Raw genomic sequence first — 26,655 nt, 5'->3', positions numbered from 1 at the left:
GGACCTCAGTACTTACACAAGACCTCAGCACCTACACAGGACCTCAGCACCTACACAGGACCTCAGTACTTTCACAGGACCTCAGCACATACACAGGACCTCAGCACATACATGGTACCTCAGCACCTACTCAGTACCAATGTGATGATGTGAGTTCAAAATCAGTCTGGCAGCTGAAGGATTTAAATCCCAGAGCCTCGACACCTCCGACATCTCCTCTCCCTCAGTGAGGCTCCCTGAGCCTCGGCACCTCGGACATTTCCTCTCCCTCAGTGAGGTGCCCTGAGCCTCGACACCTCGGACATCTCCTCGTTCACCCTCTCCGCTTCCTCTGCCACACAAAACTACTTTTGTTTTTTTCCCGGTTTTAGCGGTTGACCTGAAACGTTGACCTGAAACGTTATCTCGACGCACGCTGCCCAAGCTGCTGACTGCTTCCAGAAGGTTCTGTTGCTGGTTATGGATGTGAAGATGGTGAGTCAGTTCCTACTTTACCTCATACCTTGTCCAACGTCCACCATCAGTTTGTGTGATCACATTTAAGTGCAGGTAACACTTGCTCAGGGACTGGACCATTGGTGGAATTGTTGAGCAGTTCTTGGCACTGAGGGTCAATGCAAATCAGAAAGCTTTCACTTTCAGACCAAACATATTGAAGTGCCTCTGGGAAAAGTGCAAGGAATGATAACTCACCACTACTTAATCCACGAGCTCAATCGAACTCTTTGAGGGAAAATAATGAGAAGAGAAACAAACGGGGTGTGACTGGAATATCTCAACCCACAGAAATACTTTTACACAGTACGAATCCTTGTTGCTCTGACTGGTTCTTTGACAGATATACAAGAACGGACAAACCTCTGACTTTGCCAAGTGGTTTCATGCCTGGGTCAGGAGTAATTGTCTTTGGGTGCTTATTCTGCAGGATAATGGGCAATTTACGCAGGGCCACTGTGAGTTTATTGCTGCCAACCACAAGGATGAATTCACCGTTGGGGTTAGAGGCTGAGGCTCACACCTGAGGGCTGAAAACATTGGTGTTGTCAAGGGAGACACAAGAGGGACAGCGGATGCTGGAACCTGGAGCATCAGCTGGAGGAAGTCAGCGGGTCAGGCAGCATCTGTGGAGGGAAATGGGCAGTCGACGTTTTGGGTCAAAACCCTTCATCAGGACTGGAAAGAAAGAGGGGAGGAGGGAGCCGGGATAGGGAGGTGGGTGGAGGGGTGGAGCAAGAGCTGGCAGGTGATTGGTAGATCCAGGTGAGGGGGTGATAGGTAGGTGGGGGAAGGGAGAGACCCCTTGTTCATATTGTTAATGGTATTGGTTTATTATTGTCACATGTACTGAGATATGGTGAGAAACTTCGTTTTGCATGCCATCCATACAGATCATTTCACCACATCAGTACATTGAGGTAGTGCAAGGGGAAAGTAGTAACAGACTGAGTAGAAATCGGGAGTGACTGCTGGGATTCCGGTCAGGAAACATGTTTGGGCAGGTTCACAGGGATCGTAGTCCAGAATCTGCAGCCCCCGGGGAACCAGCACCATCACCAGTAACCGTTGGATAAGGTCTGGATCTACCTCAGTGCATCCTCCTGAAGGAAGCTGTGTCCCAGAGCTGGTCCCACTCACCACACTCCCCATGGCAATGGGAGTTGCTGGGAGAGAGGGTGGGGGCGTTGGGGGCGGGATGGGGCTCCCCCACAGAAGGTTATAGAGGTGTTGTCTCCCACCATCAGTCAGTGCTGTCAAAAACTTGGAACCTCTCTGTATCAGAATCAAAAGTTATTAGAGGTTTCAAAATTTCAATACATAAAACTTCAACATCTTTAAATGCCTCAGAACCACTCAGAAGCTCATCAGTAACAAGCCCATAGATTTAAATACAGCACCTGAAATAAAAACAGAAAATGCAAATTCTCAGCAGGTCGAGCAGCATCTGTTGTGACAGGGGTTAATGTTTCAGCTTGAGGACATTTTAGCAGATCAGTTGTGATGAAAAGTCACTGTCCTGAAACATTAACTGTCTCTCTCTCTCCACAGATGCTGCCTGACCTGCTGAGTGTTTCCAGCATTTTGTTTTTAGTTCAGATTTCTTGCAGCTGCGGTATTTTGCCTTTCATTTACGAAAAGCTCAGTCAACCCTCACTTGGATGTGCAAGCCACCCTGCCACGGGATGTTTGTAAGGATTCCCCAAGATAATCCAAGAGGTCCCAAGATCTATCACTAGCTCAGGGCTTCCAGATGTGCATGGATTTCCAAAGTTGTGTGCAGAGATATCAGTAATTCCCAACAATTCCCCCAAATATCCGGGTCGATGGCCTTCCCCTTGCACAGTCCCTGCACGGTGTGGAGCTTGTACTGCCTTTGCTCACTGGCTGGGACATCTGCTTAGTGTAACTGTGGTCCTGGCAGGGAGGTGAGTGGGGAGGTAGAGGTGGTCAGTGTGTCACTGGGCCCATCCGTTCCTGTGTCTCCCTGAGCAGCTCCCCACTTCCTCCATTTCAGCTTCACTTCAGCCTCACCGCCTGGATGCTCAGAGTAACAAAGGGAGGTCCTTCAGGCCCTTCAGCCCATCTAGTCCATTCCGACCATCAACCACACATTTACACAGATCCAACACTAATCCCAACTCTTTATTCTCCCTACATTCTCTTCAACTTCCCCAGCTCCTACAAGCTAAGGACAATTTATGATAACCAATTAACTTGCGATGAAACCAGAGCACCCAGGGGAAACCCCCATAGTCATAGGAAGAACGTGCAAACTCCACACGGACGGCACCCAGCATAGGGATTGAACCTGGGTCTCCGGTGCTGTGAGACAGTGGCTGAACTCACTGTGCCACTGGACTGCCTAGTGAAGTTGTGGCTGCTGAAGTTATTTTAGCTTTGGGACCTGCCCTGTCATCTTACAAAAAGAGGAAGTGTTTACAGACTTTTGGATAAACAGTGGGTCGAGGAATCACACGAAGATGTTACAAAATCTGCTCTAAGGACACATTATTAACGGCAGGAAATTGCTTCTTGGTCACTTGAGAGAGGATGTTATAAGTTTACATCTTGAAGGAGAGCAATGGAAGAAAATGTTCCATTGATCTATTGTCAGTCTGTGGGAGCGAGGAAGCACATTTCCTGTTTTTAAAGCAAATATATTGAAACACAAAGTTTATGGAAAAACATTTAATCTAGAACTCTGTTGAGAAAAAAAGAACAATTTTATCCATTCAGAAACTTTAAAAACTGGTTTTGTTCAGAAGCTGTGTACACTTGCCTCTAATCATTCCCACTCTCAGCTCTACTCTTCAGTCATGATGTGACACAGTGATCTTCATGTGCAAATAGATCCTCAAACCACACAGCTGAACAACTTCTGGCCGAGCTTGTGCTGTGCTAGTGTATCAATGTTAATCTGCTGAGCTCAACTCTTACCGCGATCCCCTTTACCACACAACATAGAATCTCAAGTTATCAAGGGCACCTGGTACCAGACACCCAATTTCTGTCAGTCATAGAACATGGGTAGAGCTTAGAAATTTGAGGCAGAATTCTGGAGTGAAGTTCAGAATCACACAGAGGGTGATTGAAATTGGGAAGTCTCTGCCACAATCAGTGATTGATGTTGGATCAATTGGTAGATTTCAGTGGAGACTGACACATTCCTGATAACCAAGGTTATTTGCAATCTGGGAAAACAGTGGCAGATGAAAGTAGATCAAAGATTAGCCAGGGTCTCCCTGAATTTCAGAGGGGATTCCTTGGGTTGGATGCCCTTCCTGTGTTCTTCTGTTCACAGAATGAAGAACGTTACCAACAATTGGTTTACCTGCATTTTGTATTTTTCTTTAACTCTGTTGAATGAATCAGTGGCTGGTATGGTATCTGAATTCGCTTGGGTTCCCTCAGAGACAATACGTCCATCACCGTTCTGAATTATTTTGGGGGCTGTGGAGGATTCCTCAGGGAAATTGTTTGGAACAGAAGGCTTTGTCTCTTTTATGGCAGTGTCGGGTTTATATGTTGAGTTGGTGTCTTCTGGATATGCACCTGTGGAACAAGACCACAACAACTTCAAGCAACAATTCCAGATTCCAACATCTGCAGTCACTTGTGTCTCCAGAACAATTCCAGTCTGGGAGTTGTTGACTCACCCTCCCCAGCATGCGTGGCTGAATGATCCGTGTAGCAATGCCCTTGTCATAACTCCAACTGAGTCAACCTGAATATCAGGGAACCTTCACGTTGAGTTTTGATGTTATGCATTGAATTTATTAAGCAGAAACTGACACCTTTTATCCATAACTTCATCCAGGTCCTCGTAGTCTTTGATCTGTAGGTGAACGAGGGGTCCTGGCACTTTCACTACACATCTCTGCTAGTGAACTGAAGCAATGCACATCGTCTGTTCATGAGAAGAGCAGCAGGGATTGGGAACCCTCACACGGTTATCTCAACTGTGTCTGGGGTCAGCCCCCATCCTACTGAATACCACACTGTGACCCATCAATCAGGACTGGCATCGCCAAAGTACTCAGCTACAATGGAGGTTTTCTCCCACTTCTCAATGACGTGCAGGTCAGTGGGTTAAGTGGCCACAGTGAATTGTACCCAGTGTGTGGGTGAGGGGTAGAATCTTGGGGGGGGGGGGGCGGGGGTTTGATGGAAATCTGGGAATGTGTGTGTGTCTGTGTGTGTGTGTCGGGGTGTATGTGTGTGTGGGGCTGTGTGTGTGTGTGTGTCTGTGAGTGTGTGTGTGGGGGTGCATGTGTGTGTGGGTGTGTGTGTGGAGAGTGTGGGTGTGGGTGTATGTTGGTGTGTGCCTGTGGAGAGTGTGTGTGTGGGTGTATGTTGGTGTGTGTGCGGAGAGTGTGTGTGTGTGTGTGTGTGTGTGTGTGTGTGTGTGTGTGTGTGTGTGTGTGTGTGTGTGTGTGTGTGAAGAGTGTGTGTGTGGAGAGAGAGAGTGTGTGTGTGTGTGTGAGATCTGCGTTTGAAAGGAAGAGAGGGAGAGAGGGCTCACCTACTAATGTATTAACACAAGTCAGTCTGCCTTTGAACCTCATGAAGAACCAATTGTTCCAGCTTCCAAGACAGATCAAAAACACCAACAAAACCGGTAGTCATCTTCAACAGAGAGTTAACTGATTTCTGTTTCACAATCTGTTTTTATTTTGGTATCAGTGGAGTAATGTTCAGAGGCTGGCCAGATGCTTCAAACATCTGGAAGCTGGTACAAGAGTTTACAAGGTGGTTATCTGGAGGTTTTTTTATGGTGAATAATTAATAAGTGAACAGGCTTTCTTGAGTGGGTATGCCAATAATTTATTTAAAAGTTACTTATCGTCCTGGCACCCCAAGTATTGAGAGCTTATGTCAGAAATCTTCAGCAAATTCTCTTAGTATTTTCAGTGAATGTTTAACAATTGTAGAGAGATGAAATGACCAGAGGATTGACGACAGACCACCTCTCCAGTTCATACAGAAATTCACCTTTAAACAGAAATTATTTTCTCTCATTGAAAAAGGTTCTTTACGTAGAAGCCAGAAGTAAGGATTATTACAATTCACAGCCTGAATGTTAACTGTTGTTGCTCGTCCACAGCTGCTGCCTGACCTACTGAGTATTTCTGGCATTTTTTTTGCTTTTAATTCCAGATTTTAAAGTAATTATTGTTGTTACATTTATAAATTTGTGTCTTTCAGCTTGCCTGCAACAGCCACAGCAATAGCCTTGTCCATCAGGACCTGACGGCAAACCATCCCATAGACAGAATCCAGCTGACGCTCTGTGCCTGTAATGCTGCTGCAGGTGAGGTTTTCATTGCACCTGTGCAGTCACACACTTGTGCATCTGACAGTAAACTCGACCTTGACTTTCGAACCTGTCCATTAATCACCCCAAGGCACTGACTGTTAACCCCAGTTCAGGAGTGAGAAGTGAAACTAGGGAAACAGTGCAGTCTTTCACCTTCAATGATTGACATGCGGTTAGAACCGTGGAACTAGAATCAGAGCTGTAGTCTAGGTGTGAACAAATAATGTTAATTAGATGAACAATTACATAATAAAGGTGACAGCCAGCCCTAAACTCACCTGTGGTATTGGTGTTTGAAGCTTTGGTGGCATCCATGCTTTCTTCAGAACAGTGACAGCTCCATTGGACTGCAGTTGAAAGAAAAACATGAAGGAGTGGTTTAACTAATGGCAGCATTTACAGCCCCAGCCCCGACGTGAGACTGGATCTAGTCCTGGACTGACCTCTCCCTCCCTCACACTCGGGGTGGAATTAAACTGTTCTTGGGAACAAACTGAGCAAAAACCGGCCACAACGGGCAGGGAATCCTGATGAAGAGGACAATGAAACCATCGGAAAGCACCCTGCAAAGATTCAATTCCAAGCTTAAACTGACAAGATTTTGATGAAGTATCACCAACCTGATAAATGCAGCCGTGCTTCTCTCTCCGCAGATGCTGTCTGACCTACTGAGTGCTTCCAGGATTCCCTGTTTTGCAACTTTTGTAGATTTTTGCCTTGTTGTTACTTTTCACTTACACCGTCCCTAATTTCCTAGAAAGTGTTCCCTGTTTCCATTCTGGCTTTGGAGAGACTGAGGAATAAAAGACACATGGCTAAACTCGGCATGTCCCCCTCGACCCTCACCAACTTTTATCAATGCACCATAGAAAGCATCCTATCTGGATGTATCACGGCTTGGTACAGCAACTGCTCTGCCCAGGGCCGCAAGAAACTGCAGAGAGTTGTGGACACAGCCCAGCACATCACGGAAACAACACACACTCACCCACCCACACCCTCCGACACACATCCACCCACACACACACACACACTCACCCACACACGCACCCAGACACACACCCACACACGCTCACCCACACACGCACACACACACACACACACTTGCACACACTCGCCCACACACACACTCGCACACACACATACAGAAACATGCCCACACACACACACTCACACACACACACTCACCCACACACACTCACCCACACACACACTCACCCACACACGCACCCAGACACACACCCACACATGCACACACACACACACGCACACACACACACACGCACACATACTTGCACACACTTGCACACACACACACACACTCACACACACATACAGAAACATGCCCACACACACACACACACTCACCCACACACACATTCGCGCGTGCACTCACACACACACACACACACACACACACACACACACACACACACACACACACACATATCTCAGACAGGGATGCACGGGTACACAGAAGTACAAGGATGCACGGGTACACAGAAGTACAGGGATGCACGGGTACACGGAAGTACAGGGATGCACGGGTACACGGAGGTACAGGGATGCACGGGTACACGGAAGTACAGGGATGCACGGGTACACAGAAGAAGGAAGTGAAGAGGAGGAGAAGGGAACATGAGGTATCCCTGTCAGATGAGGTGAGGGGGAATCAGAGGAGATGCTAAAAGCTAAAGTAAGATCAACAAAGTATTTATGGAGAGAACAGGAGCCCTTAAGGATACAGTGTGGTCATATATGTGTGGAGCCACAGGAAATGGGTGAGCTGTTAAATGAATATTCAGCTGTATTTACCATGGAGAAGGTTTTGGAAACTCAGAGTTCAGGGAAGAGAACAGTGGTGTCTTGAAACTAGTCGACATTATGGAAGAGGAGGTGCTGGCAGTGGTGACATGCATAAAGGTGGATAGATACCCGGGAACATGGACCCTAGGATGTTGTGGGAAGCAATGGAAGTAAAGCTTTTGACAAGGTCCCGCATGGAGGCTGATCCGGAAGGTGAGGTCACATGGGGTCCAGGGTGAGCCAGCCGATTGGATACAGAGTTGGTTTGGGAGAAGGAGATGGGTGGTGGGGGGGGGGGGGGGGGGGGGAGTTGATTTTCAGATCGGAGACCTGTGACCAGCGGTGCACTGCAGGGATCGGTGCTGGGTCCACTGTTGTTTGTCATCTATGTTAACGATTTGGATGAGAACGTAGGTGGCGTGGTTAGAACATTTGCAGATGACACCAAAATCGGTGGTGTAGTGACAGTGAAGAAGGTTTTCCAAGATTACAACAGGACCTTGATCAACTGGGAAAATAGGCCAAGGAATGGCAGTTGGAATTTAACTCAGACAAGAGGGAGGTGATGTGTTTTGGTAGTTCAGACTGAGACAGGACATACCATAGAACCATAGAACAATACAGCACAATACAGGCCCTTCGGCCCAGCATGTTGTGCTGCCCTTCAAACTACTCCTAAGACTATCTAACCCCTTCCTCCCACATATCTTAAATTCCTCCATATGCTTATCTAATAAGCTCTTGAACTTGACCAATGTATCGGCCTCCACCACCACCCCAGGCAGTACGTTCCATGCCCCAACCACTCTCTGGGTGAAAAACCTCCCTCTGACATCACCCTTGAACTTCCCCCCATTACCTTAAAGCTGTGCCCTCTTGTATTGTACATACACAGTAAATGATAGGGCCCTGGAAAATGTTGTACCCCTAAGTCTCCCTGTTCTACAAGTACGTAGTTCACTGAAAGTGGCAACACAGGAAGAGGGGGAGCTGAAGAAGGTGTGTAGCATGCTGGCCTTCATCAGACAGGGCAGTGAGTACAGGAGTCAGGACCTCATGTTACAGCTGTACAATTCATTGGTGCGACCACACTGGAATATTGTGTTCATTTCTCGTCACCATACTACAGGGAGGGCATGAAGAAAAGAATCACCAGAATGTTACCGGGACTGGGGGCTTGAGGTCCAGGGAGAGACTGGACAGGCCGGGACTGTCTCCCTGGAACGAAGGAGGCTGAGAGGTGACCTTATGCTGCTTTATAACATCTGAGCCGTAGATAATGTGAATGGTCACAGTGTTTTCCCCAGGGCAGGGGAGTCTAATTCCAGAGGGCACAGGTTTAAGGTTAGAGGGGAAAGATTTAAAGCAGACCTGAGGGGCAAGTTATCCACACAGAGGGTGGTGGGTGCGTGGAGAGAGCTGTTGGAGGAGGTGGGAGAAGTTGGTACAATGACAACGTTTAACAGACATCTGGACCGGTCCATGGATGGGAAAGGTTCAGAGGGATCTGGGCCAAACGGGGGAATGGGACTGGCTCAGGATGGTGCCTTGATTAACAGGGCAGGTTGGGCCAAAGGGCCTGTTTGTCTGCTGCAGAACTCGAGAACTCTGTGACACACAGGCACACACCCCCTAACACACACGCGCGCGCGCGCACACACGCACACACACACACAGACCCCGCCCACACACACACACACACAGACCCCCCCCCACACACACACACGCAGGCGCACACACCCCAACACACACAAACTCACACCCCTCAACACACACACACACACACACACACGCACACACATGCACACACACGCGCGCACACACATGCACACACACGCGCGCACACACACACACACACACACACACACAAGTCCCAGGTTGCACAAAGTCTAGATTTATCAACCATTAGGTTGAGATCTTGTCTCTGATTAATAACTGTTTCAGGGGTAGAAACTTACTTTAAATCAAACCAAATTAAATCTTTCACAAACCACAAACCTTTCAAATGGAGGGAGTTAATTGTGGAGAGAATTTAGTCAGTGTGTTATGAGAGCTGCAGAACCTAGTTGAGCTGGGAAGCTGAGAAAGGAGTTGCCGTGTTGTACACCGGTGTTTTTACGACCTTATCACTCTGGTTGCTCCAGCATGTGACGTATTTCAACTCCAGCTGCCGTTCACTTTAACATGTACAGTACTGAACCTCAGACACAATAAAGCAAACATTCCCAAATGAAGCTGCAGTCCTTGAATTGGAACCTAAGCAAAAACAGCTTCTGAACCTACCCTCTCAGAAACCACACAGAACCCAGTGAAACCACAGGGGATATGGAGATGCCAGAGGAACAGGTTGCAGTGTTCAATTTAATGTGTCCTTCAATATTTTCAGACAGGTAAATAGAACTCGCTCAGTTCTGCAACTTGGTCAGCATGGACGAGTTGGGCCGAAGCTCCTGTCTCTGTGCCATACAGCTCGATAACTCGGTGAAAACTGTACATTACCAGCTTGGTAAAATAAAAACCTTTGCTTTAGTAATAAAAGTAAATCACATAACATTACTTATAAGAGGATAACAAAGTTTATATCAGACAATCGTTGACATTTATGACACAAAGGGAGGCCACTTGGCCCATCATGTCTGTGCCAGTTGGGAAGGAGTTCCCAGACGGATCACCCTTCCCAGCTCACAGTCTGTGTACGACAGTCAGTGTCTGCTCAGGTACTGTCCCAATGTCTGAGGGGTTCTGCCTCCACCTCCCTCTCTGGCTGTGGGACACAGACATCCCCACGCTGCTGGATGGAAACGCTTTGTTTCACCTCCCTCCTCATGCTCCACCTTCAGTCCGCGACAGGTGTTATCAACCTTAGGCAAGTGCAGTGGGCCTGCACCCTGTTCAACCTTCACATACCACAGCTAAAGCTCTTTGGCTCCAAAGAAAATAAACCCAGTTTCTGCTCATAACCAAAGTTCTGCAGTCCCCGGTGAATCTCCTCTTCCTCCCCAGTAGTGATACTGTCATGTTTACACCAGAAACTTCCACACATCTGAACAGGTCCTGGATGGACACTTGGAGAGCTGAGGACCAACACAAAACTCACAGATCCCAGCCCTCCTGTATGGTTCTGAAACCTGGGCGACCCACAGGGAGATACCTCCAACACCATCCGCACAGAGTTTCAGGAATGTACCGGAATCCGATGAACTTAAGAATATACGAAATAGGAGCAGGGTCACTCATCTTGGGCAGGACACGTCACAAACATGCCCAACACCAGATCCTGAAACAGACACTGGAGCCAGAGCTCAACTGTGCTCCGAGATTGTCAGGGGGACAAAGGTTCAAGGAGGAACTCTAAGCTCCTTAAAGAACTGCAGCACTGACTCCTGACTGGGAGTCTCTGGGTCCCGGCTGGAGGACAGCGATCGGTTCTGGCCACTTTGCTTCAGAACGCTGAGGTCCTGGACAGGGTGCGGAAGAGATCCTTTGGACGGCCCAAGGTGAGGAGGTTGTGGAGGGACAGGAGAAGCCGTGTTGTCTGTTTTAGAACAGGGGAGGTTAAGTGAGGATGTGACGGAGTGTTGAAAACCACGAGGGGTGTTGAGGAGGAGCAGTGGTGTCAGTGAGACCGAGTGAAGGGGAACCAGGCGGGGCAGGAGGTGCTGAGAAACCTGACAACAGACAATTGACGGGAACCACTACCCCGTGTCCCCACGATGCTTTTTGACTGGTTGAGTGTTTCTCTCTGGGACACAACGACATGTTTTTGCCTGAGGAGGAAGTTGAAGCAGATTCTGCAGGAACTGGAAGGGAGGGGAATATTGGAGCAGAAGGGGAGAACAGGAGAGAGGGATTTATCGGAGAGTTTGACAAAAGAACCAGAAGGGCAGAATGTGCTGAATGGTCTCCAATTTTGCTTCTCTGAAGATTGTTATAGGAATGTATCGGAATCTGATGAACGTAAGAACATAAGAAACAGGAGCAGGAGGCCATCCGGCCCATCGAGCCTGCTCCCCCATTCAGTAAGATCACGGCTGATCTGTCCATGGACTCAGATCCACCGACCTGCCTTTTCCCCATAACCCTTAATTCCGCCACTGTGCAAAAATCTGTGTCTTAAATATATTTAATGAGGTAGCCTCTACTGCTTCCCTGGGCAGAGAATTCCACAGATTCACTACTCTGGGAAAAGCAGGTTCTCCTCATCTCCGTCCTAAATCTACTCCCCCGAATCTTGAGGCTATGTCCCCTGGTTCTAGTCCCACCTACCAGTGGAAACAACCTTCCTGCCTCTAACCTTCCTTTCTAAATGGGGAGTGAATTCAGAAACTGGAGATGCAAAGGGACTTGGGAGCCCTCGTGCAGGATTCCCTGACTTGCAGGTTGAGTCAGTAGTAAGGAAGGCAAATGCAATGTCAGCATTCATTTCCAGAGGACTGGAATATAAAAGCAAGGATGTAATGCTGAGGCTTTATAAGGAATTGGTCAGACCACTTCTGGAGTATTGTGAGCAGCTTTGGGCCCCATATCTAAGGAAGGATGTGCTGGCATTGGAGAGGGTCCAGAGGAGGTTTACAAGAATGAATCTGGGAATGAAAGGGTTAATGTATGAGGAGTGTTTGATGGCTCTGGGCCTGTACTCACCAGAGTTTAGAATGATGAGGGGGGATCTCATTGAAACCTACCGAATATTGAAAGGCCTGGATAGGGTGGCTGTGGAGAGGATGTTTCCAGTGGTGGGAGAGTCTAGGACCAGAGGGCACAGCCTCAGAATAGAAGGACGTCCCTTTAGAACAGAGATAAGGAGGAATTCCTTTAGCCAGAGGGTGGTGAACCTGTGGAATTCATTGCCACAGGCTGCTGTGGAGGCCAAGTCATTGGGTGTAGTTAAAGCGAGATTGATAGGTTCTTGATTCGTAAGGGTGTCAAAGGTTACAGGGAGAAGGCAGGAGAATGGGGTTGAGAGGGAAAAATAAATCAGTCATGATCGAATGGCGGAGCAGATTTGATGGGCCGAGTGGCCTAATTCTGCTCCTATGTCTTATGGTCACAGGTCTATCTTATCCATATGATTGTGTATTGGAATGTGAAAGCTTCATTGTGTCTGTATGGCTTGAACAGCACTGTTTCTGACATAAACTGCCCCTTGGGTGTCAGACTAATTAATCACTTTTGTTACAAGAAAACTGAGAGGGAAGAGCAGTGATTCAGGAACTGGTGATGTTTCAGTGCCATGGGAATGGTGCCAATGAGGTTCAGTCCATGTCACAGTTACAGAAACACTCTCCGTGACCGCTTATGGTGATTACCTGTCGCTACACCAGCAACTAAATATGTCCATCCAGCAAGACAGATTGATCCCAATAATGAAAAAATCATCGATTTTCATAACCTGGAGAGCAGTCTCAGCTAGTCCTGGAGACTCTGCAAGGTTCCAGGGAGTCTGCTGCAGAACTGGCCACGTTTCCTGGCGCCAGGTCCATGCAGCCTTGTTCAGTTTTGTGGCTAACACTGGGCTGCGGGAAGAGCCAGAGGAGCCCAGTCCCTGCTGCAGCCTGGGCTGTTTGGCACCGAGTCCTGTGGGGAAGTCCAGTGGTGTCGACACAGGGAAAGGATCAGCCCTGTGGGCTCCTGGAACCATGGTCAATGACGGGTCCCACAGTTGGTATCCTCAGCCACTGAGGAGTAAGTTGAGTCGGTGAGAAATACATGGACTGAATGCTTGGAATAAGTGAGGGAAGAGACAGGAGGGAAGGTAACGATGATTCAATGTTTACGATCTTGAGGGGGAACCGTCAGTCACACAGAACCTGCTGCCTCCATACTGTCTCTGTACACCAATGGTTCCTGGAGTACACAGTGACTGTGCAGCTTTCCAGGTGGAATTCTGCTCCTCCAGAATTCCCATCGGGCTGTTCCCGGTGTAAATCCCAGTGTAAATCCTGCGGGTGTGGCCCAACTGTACTCCTGGGATTCAGACATGATGAAGCTGTTCACCATGTTCCGTGGGTCAGTGGGTCAGGTTGATCCAAAGCAGGTTGGCCACTGGTCATTCAGAACCCAACCCCAGGGGTCCACTGCCCGGCTGGTGGTATGTCACGGTGAGGGGTCTCTTTGTGCCAGGGCCTCACTCTGCCACTCCCCAGTAGACATTTAACACCTCTCCTCCTGGCCCCCATGTCCTCACACTGCCCACCAACGCCATTCTCAAATCATGATCCTCACTCGAGACCCCCACCCACCCATCACAGCCCCTGACCCAACCTTACCAAACCCTTGACCGGCAGCCAGCTCTCACCCTGACCCCCCCCCCCCACCTCATGAAAAACGTATAAATCAATCAGCCGGGCAGTAAAACACAAAGCTGCCAATCCACTGTCCAGCAGATGTGGGTCACAGCCTGACATCCTGGTTCTGCCTGCCCTGTGACCAGTGTGCCAGTCCTCACAGGGTTAATGTGCTGGAGATGGGGCTGAGGACGATGCACTGACTGGGTTTTGTTTTCCAGCTTCACTCTGGAAAATCTTACTGAATGGTTCTGATATAACTGCCTTCATCACATTTCAGGACTAGTCCCCAGCCAACACTTGGCAAACATCAGGCAGGAATCATGCTGCAGATGTCTTGGAATACGTCACATTGTTCTGCAAGGAACAGCAAGTTGGATAAAGTCCTTGAGATAACATCAGTGACTCGATTTTACTTGAGGTCCATGGGGCTGCAGAAACTCAAACAGGAAATATTGTTTCTCATAACTTCATTGTTTGTAAAGCAGTATCATATGCAGCAGGCAGAGAGCAGTGGCAGAGGTAAATAATTCACTCTGAAGGTGTTTGACCAATGGTTGATTTACAACATATCCTGTCACTGCAACTAATTCTCTCAAGTGTTTTCCCAAAGTTGGACATCAAGGCACTGCTGCTCCTCACACAAGCCATTCAGATAGCACACTGTCCCAAGCCATGATCTCCATCAGAAGGACGAGGACAGTAGGCACATGAAACACCAGTGCCTCCAGGTTGCCTCCGAGGCACCCACCATCCTGACTTGGAAATAGGTCACCAATCCACACCGTCACTAGGTCTAAACCTTGGTCCTCCCTCCCCAACAGCACTTAGCATCGCCTTCCTAACATGGACTGCACCTGAGCCAGGTCCAGGAAAACAAATAAAAAGACGATGTTGGTGCCATGTGAGGTAATATTGTTTTCACTAAAGTTTAAGAGCCTTCTGAGGCTTTGTGTTTTTATTGGCTGCAGGCTGGTCACAGAGGCGTGCAGGCTGGAACGTTGAGCGCACTAAACTTCCAACTCATCAGGTGGCCGGCTGGAGGGCTTGATTTTGTAAAACATTCTGCATTACCTGTTCTTCATGAGAACAACAGAGTTTCTACTGAACCATGGGAGAATCCAGAAAGTAGGCACATTGAATCCAGCAGAGGAACATTGAACAAAACGTCCCAACTAACAACGAAGCCATTTGACTTCACTGTAAAAACAATCTTGGATCCTTAAATTATTACCGGTGGGTGAGGAATCTTTTCTGAATGCTTCCCTTTTCCTCAGAGTCCCGTGCTGCTGCTAATGGTCATCAGTTTTAAATCCTGATTTCAGCAGCGGGATGGACTTCTCCTTGTGGATGTGACCTCGCAAGATCGGCCCTCACCTGCTGAGGGATTTGATGGAACTGGTGGGAAGTCTCTTTGTATTGTTACTACACTGCATGGCACCAGAAGGGGCAACTCTGTGTCATCAAAGATATGTCAGAAACTTTGGGACAGTTAGTTGGACATCTATTGTTGGCAAGATGCTAGAGTCAATAATCAAAGAAGAAATAACTAATCGTTTGGGAAAGCTGAATATAATCAAACCACATCAATGTGGTTTCATGAGAGGTAAATCATGTTTGACAAATCTGTTGGAGTTGTTTGAGGATGTAACAAGAGGGTCTATAGAAGGAGACCTGTGGATAGAGTGTACTTGGATTTTTAGAAGCATTTGACAAGGTGCCACCTAAGAGGCTGGTGCACAAGAGCTTACGGTATTGGAGGAAGTGTGTCAGTGTGGACTGAAGCCTGGTTATCACACAGAAAATGGTCCTTTTCAGGCTGGAGGGGATGTACCTGGTGGAGCACCCTGGCGATTGGCTCACGGCCCTCAGTTGTTTACTATCTACATTCATGACCTAGAGGAAGTGGTAATCGCAAGGTCTCCAAGTTTGTCAGTGACTCAGAAATAGATGAAAGGTGATGTGGATTTTATGATTGTGTAACAGGATACAGATAGACCAAGTGACCGGGTGAAAACCTGGCAACTAGGCTACAATCTGTGAAGTGTGAGGTCATGGACTTCGGTAAGAGGAATCAAAAGATGGATTATTAGCTAAATGGGGAGAGACTAAAGTGAGGGGAGTTCAGAGCTCGATGTTCCAGCGCATGAATCACTAAACGTTAGCAGACAGCTCCAACATACAGCTAAGAAGGGAAGTGGCTTGTTTATTGTGAAGGGTTTGGAGGTTAGAACTAGGGAGGTTTGGTTACAGTTGTAGACTGTGTTGGGGAGGCCATACCTCAAACACTGTGCACAGTTGTAGTCGCCTTACCTTAAAAAAGGATGTAGTCATATTGGAAGCAGTCCAGTGGGGATTCACCAGGCTAAACAGCCTAAACAGGTTGGGTCTGCATTCTTTCGTGTTGAGAAGAACGAAGGATGAACTTACTGAAACATTAAATTCTAAGGGATAGATGTTGGGATACTTTCACCAGTGGAGGAGTCTTGAACGAGGGGACATGGTTTCAGGATAAGGGGCCAGTCTTTAAAACCACAAAGTACGGAGAGATTTCTTCTCCCAGGGCTGGTGAATCTCAGGAACTTTCTGCCCTAGAGAATGGTGGAAGCTGGAGCATTAGAAATATTTAAAGTGGTGCTAGGTATTTTTTTGAAAGATTGGGGATTGAGGGCAATGGGAATTAGCACAGAGGAGAAGTTAACGTCCAGGGTAGATCAGCCATGAACATGCTGAATGGTGGGACATGCTTGAGGGGCTGAGTGGCCTCCTCCTGCTCCTGTTTCCTTGTGTCCTTGTGAAAGCCCCACCCATTTTCATTAGGGATCGGGTGGGGTGAAGGAAATGGGTCCTCTACACTGCATTCGCTTTCTGGAGAGCAGGCTCCCAATGCTCCAGACTCCTGATGGATATCGCCTATGTTCCTTTAATGACCAGACTCATTAGCCCGGATGTGGAAATCCTCAAACATTTACTGATGGTGAGGCACAGGCTGCCTGTTTTAATGTTTAGACACACATGTAATTCAAAGTAATTTGGGTAATCCAAACAATGGGCTGGAGAAAATATCACAGAGCGTCAGATTCATTTGCACGTTACGTCTGGTTGTTTGAATTACACATGGTCCCAATTATCTGCAGTTGAAGACTGCTTTTTCCAGGCAACTCCCCAGCTCACATTAGTTTCTCACATTAGCTTCGCTTTGGCTCCCCTAAACCTGGCAAAATGTGCCTGCCAAGCTGCTAGAGCTGGGGTACTGCTGCTGACCGCCATCACTGCAACAAACCTGAGCTGAACATCTGCGGTATCATGACGATCTAACGATTCACTGAGCGGTTGATGAAAGCTGCTTCTACATTTCCTCTACAAACTTTGATTACTGGTTTCTATGTTCACAGTCAGAGGAGGGTGAAATATTACCAGCTCCAAGTAACGTTGTGGTTGCCTGGAGACTAATATTTCAACTTGGACAACAAGGGTTGGACATCAGAAAGCATCCAAAGTGAGCATCAGTAATGGTGACACACTCTGGATTGCCTCTGTTAGCAGTGGGAGGAAATATCCCAAGGCATTGGTGAGAAGAAGGAGCATTGGGAAGTGTGCATGTTAGGAAGTGTGCACGTTGGGCAGTGAAAACGGGCAGTGTACACGTTGGGAAGTGTGCACATTGGGAGGTGTACACATTAGGAAGGATGCACGTTTGGAAGTATACAGATTGGGAAGTATGCAAATTGGGAAGTGTGCATGTTGGAAAGTATACAAATTGGGAAGTGTGTACATGGGAAGTGTGCACATTGGGAAGTGTGCACGTTGGGCAGTGTGCACGTTGGGCAGTGTGCACAATGGAAGGCTGCACGTTGGGAAGTGTGCACCTTGGGCAGTGTGCACCTTGGGCAGTGTGCTCATTGGGAGGTGTACACGTTATGAAGGGTGCAGATTGGGAAGTGTACACATTAGGAAGTGTGCATGTTGGGAAGTGTGCATGTTGGGAAGTGTGCACGTGGGGAAGTGTGCACGTGGGGAAGTGTGCACGTGGGGAAGTGTGCACATGACCGGGGTTTGGGATGAGAGTTGGTGAAATGGAGGAAGGTCTCTGCCGCTTTTTAAGTTAACTTGCAACAGACACTGATCTGTTTCTAGGAACAAAAAAACCCACAATTTAAACACTGAGCCACATTCTGTCCAAACCAAAACCAAACATTAATTTTTCTCTCCGCTCCACATCCATCTCTGAACCCTTCGCTCTCTGTCCGGGCTCTGGGACAGGTTAGTGACCACTTGCCCCCTTCACCCACAACTCCCACACACATCACCCCCGTCGCTATCAAGGACTCCGTTCCATTCTCAGTTTCACACCTGCTCCAACGTGCCAGTTTTCCCTACAGTACATCGGAGATGACTTCCTTTATCCTCAACCACTGCTTCCCAGGACATCGGACTATTTCCTTCTGCTCTCAGCCCTTCTCCCCACTTCCAGAGTCAGGGTGGGTTCCATTGTCCCCTCCTCCCACCCTCCAGCCTTTGTCGATGCTCCTCTGCATTTCCAGTCCCTAACCTGATAGCAGCACCGTGTACAGATTCCCTTCTCCTCCCGCTCTGGATTGAGTGACCATTCCCTCCACGAAGCACTGGATCCGTCTCCTCCAAAACCCACTGCCTTTCCCTCGGCACCTTCCTGTGCAAACAAAGCAGATGCGACACCTGCCGCTTCACCCCGCCTGTCCCCAACACCCAGAGCCCCAGTCACTCCCCAGTGTCATTGACCAGTCCCCGTGACAGTGGCAGGCCTTGGTGGAACAGCTGTGAGGTCCCAGTGACACAGGCCACATGGCATTATTGCAGCGTAAACCAGTCAGGGTGAGAGTGAGGCACCAGTCCTGACCTCAGCGGATTTGCTCCGTTCAGCTGCCAACTCCACATGTTTACTCTGTCCAACAGTCACTTCAGGGAAACGGCAACTCACGCCCCTCCTGCCATCCCTGTGCTCGGACAGGGAGCCCGCCCGGCTGGCAGATTCATTGCCCACAAAAGACTGTCTGATAATCTGATGTCTGATCTTCACTGGCACACCAGGGGTTAATGCAATACCAAGGCAGCTCTCTGGCCCAGACAGGAAAATCATTCCTGCACCTAGTGAATTGTTACTAACGATATAAAACGTCCAATTTTATAAAAATATGTTCTTGCTTTTTCTTTCTATCTCTTCTAATCCAAGCTCATTCTAATCCAAGAGTGATCCTTAACCCCAACCCGAACCCCAAACTGGACCCTGATCCTGATTACAACCCTGGCCCAAACCTCTCAGTCCCTATTAAAATACCCCACTCCTCAGTCCATAACCAGCCCTAACACTAACTGACACCCCTACGCCACCCCCATACACAGACACACAGACACATACACAGACACAGACACAGACACGCGCGCGCGCACACACACACACACACACACACACACACACACACACACACACACACACACACACACACACACACACACACACACACACACACACACCACCACCACCACCATCATTCTTGGGACCCTCATCTGTCATCTCTCTACCCCCAATAAAAAATAAAATGATACAAAAACCCATCTCCATCCCTGGACCCAACCCATCTCCATCCCTGGACCCAACCCATCTCCATCCCTGGACCCAACCCATCTCCATCCCTGGACCCAACCCATCTCCATCCCTGGACTCCCAGAATGAATCCCTGTTGGGATGAAGACAGAGACAAAGGGGAAGCCTTATCCCCAATAAGGTGAGTGGAGCTGGACGGGGAATGATGTCGTGGGCCAGATCAAAGGGCAGCTTCCAGTGAGACTGAATCTCCAGTAAAGAGAACAACAAACACAAGAGGGATAATTATCTCTGTCCACAAACTGACACCATCTCCCTAATACATGGAAAGCTCAGAATTCCTGCATCTGGAATGTCCCAGAGCCCATCTGGAGGTCAGCAGCTCCGTGTTCACTGCCAGGTGGGACGTGTCAGAGGGAGGGCGCTTTTGGTGTAGCGATCATAATTCCCATATTTCTTGTGACACAGAAGGAGGCTATTCAGCCCATCGACTCACTCAGAGCAATCCCATCAGTCCCATCGCCCCATTATTTCCCTGTAACCTGTTCTCTTTCACATCCCCATTAACCCCACCCCCCAATCCTTCCACCCACCCTCCCACGTTTAGTGGAGTTTACAGCGGCCAATTCACCCACCGACCTGCATGTCTCTGGGGTGTAGGAGGAAGCTGGAGCCCCCGGGGGGAACCCACGCAGTCACAGGGAGAGCGTGCAAGCTCCATACAGACAGGCTGGAGCTGTGAGGCAGCAGCACTACCTGCGGTGTCACTGGGTCACCAAATTTGGTCAGACTCAGAGCTAAGGAACAGGAATGTAGGAGGAAATATTCGAATGGAAAATTCTGCAAACATTTGGCAGCTCAGGCAGTATCTGTGGAAAGGCAAGCTGAGATAACTTTTCAGCTCGGAAGCGGCTTTGAGCAGAAATGTTAATTATGCTGTCTGACCTGCTGAACATTTCTAAAATTTTCCGCTTTTATTTCAGATTTCCAGCACCATCAGTTTCTTGAATTTTGTAAATGTTCTAAATTAGCTCATGGTCCAATACTATTGGAGGGGGAAGTGACTGAGTCAAAGAGGAGGGGAAGCGGACACCGGGAGGTAAATCAGTCTCAGAGAACCGGGGGATCTGGGGTTCAGGGTGAACAACCCCCAGTAACGGGGAGGGTCGGCCAAAGCTGGGATCCCTTGGAGGATGAGCTGCAGGGACGGCCCAAAGGAAGAGAAGTCTGCAGGAGAGACAACCCGGGAGATGCGGGGATTCTGGACGAAAATTAGAAGGGAAATTAGGAGAGCAAAGAGAAATGAAAACTGGCAAATACATGTCGAGAAATTTTAAAGTGGCTTCATCAGTACGTAAAGAGCACGAGGAAAGGAAGAAAGAGCAAGGTCTTCGATAAAGGGGTGCGTGATGTGGGCGAGGTCTCTGATGAAGCCTCTGTGACTTGCCTCACTATAAAGGGAATGATGGAGGAAAAGTGTGAGGAATTGGTTTATTATTGTCGCTTGTACCGAGGTACAGTGAACAATTTGTCTTGCATACTGATTGTACCCATCAATTCATTACACAGTGCATTGAGGTAGCACAGGGTATTGGACAGGGTATCGGAGGAACAAAGGGATCTGGGAGTTCGGATACATAATTCCCTGAAAGTGGCGTCACAGGTAGACAGGGTTGTAAAGAAGGCTTTTGGCATCCTGGCATTCATAAATCAAAGTATTGAGTACAGGAGTTGGGATGTTATGGTGAGGTTGTATAAGACATTGGTGAGGCCAAATTTGGAGTATTGCGTGCAGTTCTGGTCACCTAACTATAGGAAGGATATCAGTAAGATTGAAAGAGTGCAGATGAGATTTACTAGAATGTTGCCGGGTCTTCAGGAGTTGAGTTACAGGGAAAGATTGAACAGGTTAGGACTTTATTCCTTGGAGCGCAGGAGATTTGATAGAGGTTTACAAAATTATGAGGGGTATAGACAGAGTTAATGCGAATAGGCTCTTTCCACCTAGATTAGGAGAGATAAGTACGAGAGGACGTGGCTTTAGGGTGAAAGGGGAAAGGTTTAGGGGGAACATTAGAGGGAACTTCTTCACTCAAAGAGTGGTGGGAGTGTGGAACGGGCTGCCATCTGATGTGGTAAATGCGAGCTCACTCTTTTAAGAATAAATTGGATAGATACATGGACGGGAGAGGTCTGGAGGGTTATGGACTGGGTGCAGGTAAATGGGACTAGCGGAATAACATTTCGGCACAGACTAGAAGGGCGGAATGGCCTGCTTTCTGTGCTGTAGTGTTCTATGGTTTTACGGACAGGATAAAGGCACTGAGAGAGGACATATGACAGTGGTTGTCACTGATGGAAGTGGGTCATGGCCAGGCCCAGATGACGTATGTCCTAGGCCGCTGAAGGAAGCAAGGGAGGAACCTGCAGAGGCTCTGCTATTATTTTCAATCCCCACTTTCCTCCTCCTCCCCTCCACAGGACTGGTGCCAGAGAGTGGAGGACCATTGTGGTGTAGGTCAGAGGCATCGACCTGGTAACTACAGCTTAGTTAGTTGAACTTCAGTGGCAGGAAAATTACTGGAACCTATTCCAGGAGGGAAGGATATACTTTTGTTCAGAAAGACACAGCTTAAGTAAGAACAATTAACGTGGATGTGTGATGAAGGTCATGTCTGACTAGACTCATGGAGTCATAGAGTCACACAGCATGGAAACAGGCCCTTTGGCCCAACTCATCCATGCCAACTGTGTTGCCCAGCGAGCTGGTCCCACCTGCCCACATTTGGCCCATAGCCCTCTAAACCTCTCCCATAATGTACTTATCTAGATGGCTTTAAAACATTGCTAATGTGCCCGCCTCAACCACTATTTCTGGCAGCTCGTTCCAAATACGCACCACCCTTTGTGTGAAGAAGCTGCCCCTGATGTCCCTTTTAAATCTCTCTCTATGCTTTTAGCAACTCCTAACAATCGACTAGCAATTGAAGTTTTTGAGGAGATGCCACAGAGGGCAGAACATTTGATGCAGAACCAGTGACAAGGTCCCACCTGAAAAGCTAGTCATGAAGGTAAAAGCCCATGGGATCTGAGAGAGAGAGGATTGACTGGATCTGAAACTGGTTCAGTGGCAGGAAACAAACAGTGATGGTCGACAGGGTCTCTTGTGACTACAAGGTTGTTACCAGCGGTTCCCACAGCTCTCCAGACCGTCTGTAGTGCGTATTACTGATGGTGACTGAAATGTAGGGGGCAAACAAAAGGCTTTTCAGATGAAAAATTATCTGTGTAATTGGCAGTGAGGAGGAAAGTTCCTGACTGCAGGAGATGTAGAGGGTCTGGTGACAAATGGAACTTAATCCAGAGAAGTGTGGGGTGATGTCTTTGGGAAAGCCAAGGAAATGTACTCTCAATGGGAGGACATTGAGTGGTGTGAGGAACAGACGGACATCGGAGTGTACGTCAACAGATCTTTAAAGGTAGCAGGGCAGGTTGATAACGTGGTTCGGAAGGCACAGGATTGCTTTCCTTTATGACCCAAGACACAGAATATAAGAGCAGGGAGGTCACACTGGAACGGTGTAGCACAGTAGGTAGACCACAGGTGGAGTACAGGTACAGCTCTGGGTGTACAGGCTACACTGGAACGGTGTAGCACAGTAGGTAGACCACAGGTGGAGTACAGGTACAGCTCTGGGTGTACAGGCTACACTGGAACGGTGTAGCACAGTAGGTAGACCACAGGTGAAGTACAGGTACAGCTTATCATGCTGAGGAAAGTGACAAGGATGTTCCCAGGACTGGCAAATTGTAGCTATGAGGAACTTTGGAGAGGCTGGGGTTGTTTCCTCGGGAACAGAGGAGGCTGAGGGGAGACCTAACTGAGGTGAGAGGCTCAGATGGAATCAGTAGGAAGGAGCTATTTCCCTCAGCAGAGGGTCAAACACCAGGGGTAGAGAGTTGAGGTAATTGGTGGGAGGTTTGGAAGGAGATGAGGGAACTTGTTCACTCAGATGGTGGGGTCTGGAACTCACATCCTGGAAGAGGAGAAAGCAGAATCTGCCATCACAGTGAAGCAGTGTCTGGGTGTGTAGGTGAAGACCCATGACCTACAGCGCCACAGGCAGAGCGTGCCAAGGTGGCATTGGACTGTATGGGCCTTTCCTGACCACCACAGATACAATGAGATCAATGGCCTCCCTCTGCATCATGTGCTTTCAATGATTGATTCCCCTCTGCACCAACTTAAATTTAATTCATCCCTTCCCCACCCCACCTCCCCCCCCCCATCTCCGTTTCTTTCCAAAATAATTGTTCTAAAAGGCTGCAGATCCTGGAAATCTGAAGTAAAATCAGAAAATGCTGGAAACACTCAGCAGGTAAAGCAGAATCTGTGGAGAGAGAAACAGAGCTAAGATGAAGGGTCTTCAACATGAAACTGTCAGAAACACAAGTTAGTGTTTCTCCTTCCACAGAAATGCCTGACATTGAGTGTTTTGTATCGAAGCTCCCTGGTCAAGGAGCATCACACACAGCTTCAGTGGACACAGAGTGGTCCCTCCCTGCACTGGCCCAAATGCAGATTTAAAAAGAATGGACAATAAAGCTCAGCAGAGAACATGATGACTCAGCGTCAGTGCCTCTGTTAGCTCTGGTTCAATGATATTAGTGACAGAAGTTTGTGTAATGTCATTTGAACAGTTTAACGAAACCTCTATTATAATACAAAGTGAAAAAGTAATCACTTTGATTGTTAATTATGCCAGGAAATGCTTTCAATTCTGGCTGAAATATGTCACCCATAAATATGTCATCAAATCTTTTATTAATAAGATGAAGAAATAATTACAGATGTTCTGTACTGATGCTTCTCCAGATGTTGACTGTGGTTTGACCTTCAAACCCGGACCGGATCCCACTGTTTACCCACTCTCTCTGACACACACCCAGCTTCACCAAGTGCAGTGAAATGGTTTCTATGGGCACCTTCTGCCTGCAAGTTGCTGCTTCAGTCCGTGATGACCCCCCCCGTCCCATGGTCACCCACTGGTGGAGCAACTGATGGTCACCCAGTGATGGAGCGACTGATGGTCACCCACTGATGGCCCTCACCACTGTCAGGAATGCTAGTGTCAGTAATGCGTCTGCCACACGGACTGCTCCCTGTGGCTCCAGTGCATGTCCGGAACGGTACGGTGCAAGGAGCTAATGCAATCCCGACCCTATTCACCACTCTGTGTGTGTGTGTGTGTGTGTGTGTGTGTGTGTGTGTGTGTGTGTGTGTGTGTGTGTGCGCGCGTCTATGTGCGTGTGGATCCCCCCAGCCCCAACTCTGCTCACCACTGTGTGTGTGTGTGCGTGTGTGTGTGTGTGTGTGTGTGTGTGTGTGTGTGTGTGTGTGTGTGTGAGGGGAGGATACAGCTGTGCAGTGGACGGGGAGAACGATGCAGATGTGGGGGGGGGGATAAGAAGGAGTGAGGGGACAGGGCAGAAGAGGGAAGCCTTTGCCCAGTGTGACAGAGCCTGCGGGGTTGTCGGGGCGAGGAAGGTGCTGGTGTTCCTGGGACATCTCACCACAACCCCTGGGCACGTTGTCTCCCATGCTGGGCTGGTGCTGATGTGCAGGAATATCCGCAGAGGTCTCCGGATGTTGTCGGGAGACACACATTCTAATAGGTCAGGAAATTCCGGCATTCCCAAGAGGAATCACTGGATCCAGTGCACGGACCAGCCACCAGTAACCTGGAAGGTGTAACTCACTGGAGCCCTGACCACTCTCTGCCCAGACTTATGGGAACCTCAGGCTCAGCCTGGCGTGAGTAACCCCGCGTGGGCTTCAGATCCGAGGCTCACCCTCAGCACAGCCCGATCATCGCAGGTCCCACTGCTCCAGGACCATTGGGGACTCCCTGACGCTTAACCAGGTGGGCAGCCCACCCATGCCGCACAGACACACGAGCTGGGCGTTCCTCTGGTGCTGCACAGGAGGAGCCCAGGGATGGGACCAGGCAGCCGGTGACCACAGGGAGGGGCCGCCCTGCACTCTCACTGGGTTAGTGGGCTGGCACCAAGCCACAGGGTAACGTAACATCAAAACATTCCTGGTAACGGGAGCAGTCAGGCAGTATTGGTGGAGATAGACCTCAGACCTCCCTGTAATGGGCTCTGACGAAGGGTCTTCCACCTAAAACATTATCTCTGTTCTCATTCCATGGTTGCTGCCTGACCTTGTTCTTTTACTTGGCAAAATAAAACATTAATTAGCCAAGAATTGTGCTACTCCAAGGTGGATCAGTGGATCGTGCCACTGAGGGCCACAATGGTGGTCACTCCTGGTGGACCTAAACCCAGCCATCTGATGTGGCTGGAATTCCAGTAAAATCCTGGAAATGAAGCAAGGCTCAGCTTCTAGTCTCATGGAGGAAGCCAAGGTCAGAATGAAAATTCAGGCTGTCTCTCCGTCCCCTGCCAGCCTGTAACCAGGAGTCGGACTCATGAATCTGCCCTGGGTCCAGCTGCATGGACTTCAGTAGTTACCCAGTCACAATGTTCAGGGTCAGCCTAGAACTTTCTGTTTATCTCCCTGCATCTCCTTCTCGAGAGAGTTTAAGGAATTTTCCACGCTCTTATCGATATCACATTAATTAATAATTTCCAGAAATAAGGAAATTACAGGAATGAGATTGATTTAAAATGCTTAAATTTAACAGTCATAATCTATTCACTCTTTGGAAGCCACTTGATAACTTGGTTCCAACGCTCACTGGGAGCTGATCAGATTTTAAATTGCCTACAAGTTTTACTTGGTTCTGATTGTCGAGCTGGAACATTAAGTCTGTTTCCTTCCCCACAGATACTGTCACACACGGTGAATGTCTCCAGCATTTTATGCTTTATTTCAGCTTTCAAGCATGTGCAGTGTACGTTACCAGTTCTGTTATCTTGGCACGGTGTTAACACAATGAAACCTTGGCAGGGACTCTGAGTAGTTCATAAACTTTATATAAATTTTCAAGTGAACAATTTCTTCAAAATGCATTTGAATCTTGAAATGCAAAATGTTAAAGCCATATCAGATGACATTTTGGGATTTTGGAATAAAACAGTGGTCAGAATTCTTATCAAAACTCAGAATTACTAGCTCACCACTTGAAGATAACCAATTC

The 26,655-nt window shown here is 48.3% G+C and overlaps 1 protein-coding gene across 2 annotated transcripts in view; it reads right to left on the bottom strand.

The window, feature by feature from the left end:
• LOC127580817 (uncharacterized) overlaps nucleotides 1-26,655 on the bottom strand; it is a 36,543-nt gene that overhangs the window by 9,437 nt on the left and 451 nt on the right. The window contains exons 2-4 of one of the 2 annotated variants that reach the window (XM_052034731.1): nucleotides 6,436-6,608; nucleotides 6,094-6,162; nucleotides 3,830-4,050 (exon numbers count right to left, since the gene is read on the bottom strand). In XM_052034731.1, coding sequence (XP_051890691.1) covers nucleotides 3,830-4,050; nucleotides 6,094-6,130 — 258 coding nt within the window. In that variant the 5' untranslated portion in view covers nucleotides 6,131-6,162; nucleotides 6,436-6,608. The remainder of the gene's footprint in view (nucleotides 1-3,829; nucleotides 4,051-6,093; nucleotides 6,163-6,435; nucleotides 6,609-26,655) is intronic. The other variant, XM_052034730.1, reaches the window with a different exon arrangement.

Source organism: Pristis pectinata, chromosome 20, assembly GCF_009764475.1.
Source record: "Pristis pectinata isolate sPriPec2 chromosome 20, sPriPec2.1.pri, whole genome shotgun sequence".
NCBI lineage: Eukaryota > Metazoa > Chordata > Chondrichthyes > Rhinopristiformes > Pristidae > Pristis > Pristis pectinata.
This window is presented reverse-complemented; position numbering and strand designations above follow the sequence as displayed.